Below are 1607 nucleotides of genomic sequence, written 5' to 3' on the forward strand. Positions count from 1 at the left end.
TAGCATTTAGCTCTGAATGTTTGGAATACTGAGATGTGATGAGAGGGAATTATAGAGCAATCGTTCATACAGCAATGTACTGTACTATCGTGGACCAACACACCTGATTTAACTATTCATTGGCAGTTCACTTGGTTTGGGTGACTCAGGTGTGTTCGTAGTTCAGGGCTATAACAAAAACTAAAGCACACTCAAAGACCAAGATTGCAAATCACAAGGTGTGGCTAAGTGTTGCTTATTATGCAATATTTGTTGAAAATTCCTTCTAATCCTCTGGTTTGTCTGTGTGAGACTCTCTGGTAAGTGCGTCCAATGAGATCATACCGCCACCCTCCACCCCTTCCCAATAACACCTTTAATATATTTAATCTCTCACTGTTTCAATCTCAACCCTCTGTTTCACTCAAACCTCACCTCTTCATCTAGCCATGTCTTTTCCTCTCTTTCAGGCATCTATCCATCCCTTTATCCTCCCCCCATCTCTCAATCCCCAAACAACTCCTTACTCTATAAGCCCCTTTGTAGTATGTCTAAGCATAACAATAACATGTAAAATGGTACAAAATGGGTGGATATACAAGACTGCCTTCATGGTAGGGATTGATCAGGGATAAAGGGTTGGTCTTTGTCTTTTCTCTCTCTCTCTCTCTCTCTCTCTCTCCCCCTCTCTCTCCCTCTCCCTCTCTCTCTCTCTCTCTCTCTCTCTCTCTCCCCTCTCTCTCTCTCTCTCCCCCCCCCCCTCTCTCTCTCCCCCCCCCTCTCTCTCTCTCCCCTCCCTCCCTCCCTCTCTCTCTCTCTCTCTACCCCCCCCCCCTCCCCCCCTCTCTCTCTCTAGGCGGTGGGGATCCAAACACTCTTCCACAGGACGGCCTGCCTCCACATCTCCTCCAGGAGCGAGGGATGGGGATGGGTCCAGTCCTCCCCCTCCTGGCTGTGCAGCCACAGGTTCTTCAAGGGACTGGAGCAGGTGTACTGGAGGTACTGACAACCCTGTGTGTTTGCGTTAGACAAGGGGGCAAGTGTGTAGTCGTGTTCCACTGGGCGAGGGTGTGTAGGTCATTGTTTGTATTTGTATATGTGTGTATATGAGTATGTTATCTAAGAAAAGATTATTGACAAACATACCTCCAGACTGCCCCAGTACCATATGGCCTTGATCACACTGTGATTGGCTAGAGCCTGGGTCAGCTGATCTCTGCTTCCTGTTACAATGCTGACCACACCTCCTGGAAGGTCTGAGGACTGAAGAACCTATAAAAAGAGAGAGAGAGGGGCCATGATAAACGGGCAAAACATGCAATCTCTGAGTACACACTAGGAGTTTTCCCACATTGAAATACTGCACGCGGACGCCTACAAATGCTTGTTTGATCGAGAATCAAGTCAGAATAGTTAAACACACCTGGATGAACTCAAGGGCAGGAAGTGGATACTTCTGACTGGGCACCATGATCACAGCATTCCCCATGGTGACAGCTGCTCCCAGCAGAGACACGAGAGAGAGGAGGGGCCTGGAGTCCGGGAGAACCACACCCACCACGCCCAGAGCCTCTGGGAAGGAGAGGGCGGAGCCTGACTGTGGGAGGGGCTAGGGAGAGGAAGGGGGA

The 1607-nt window shown here is 49.4% G+C and overlaps 1 protein-coding gene across 1 annotated transcript in view; it reads right to left on the reverse strand.

Annotated features, from left to right (window-relative positions):
• Nucleotides 1-827: 827 nt before the first annotated feature.
• Nucleotides 828-1607, reverse strand: part of aldh16a1 (aldehyde dehydrogenase 16 family, member A1) — an 11275-nt gene continuing 10495 nt past the window's right edge. Inside the window, exons 15-17 of the mRNA XM_084438823.1 lie at nt 1403-1588; nt 1126-1251; nt 828-990 (exon numbers count right to left, since the gene is read on the reverse strand). Of these exons, the coding sequence (XP_084294949.1) occupies nt 832-990; nt 1126-1251; nt 1403-1588 (471 nt within the window). The 3' untranslated portion in view covers nt 828-831. The remainder of the gene's footprint in view (nt 991-1125; nt 1252-1402; nt 1589-1607) is intronic.

The sequence above is a fragment of the Borostomias antarcticus genome, assembly GCF_949987555.1.
Source record: "Borostomias antarcticus genome assembly, chromosome: 5".
Lineage (NCBI taxonomy): Eukaryota > Metazoa > Chordata > Actinopteri > Stomiiformes > Stomiidae > Borostomias > Borostomias antarcticus.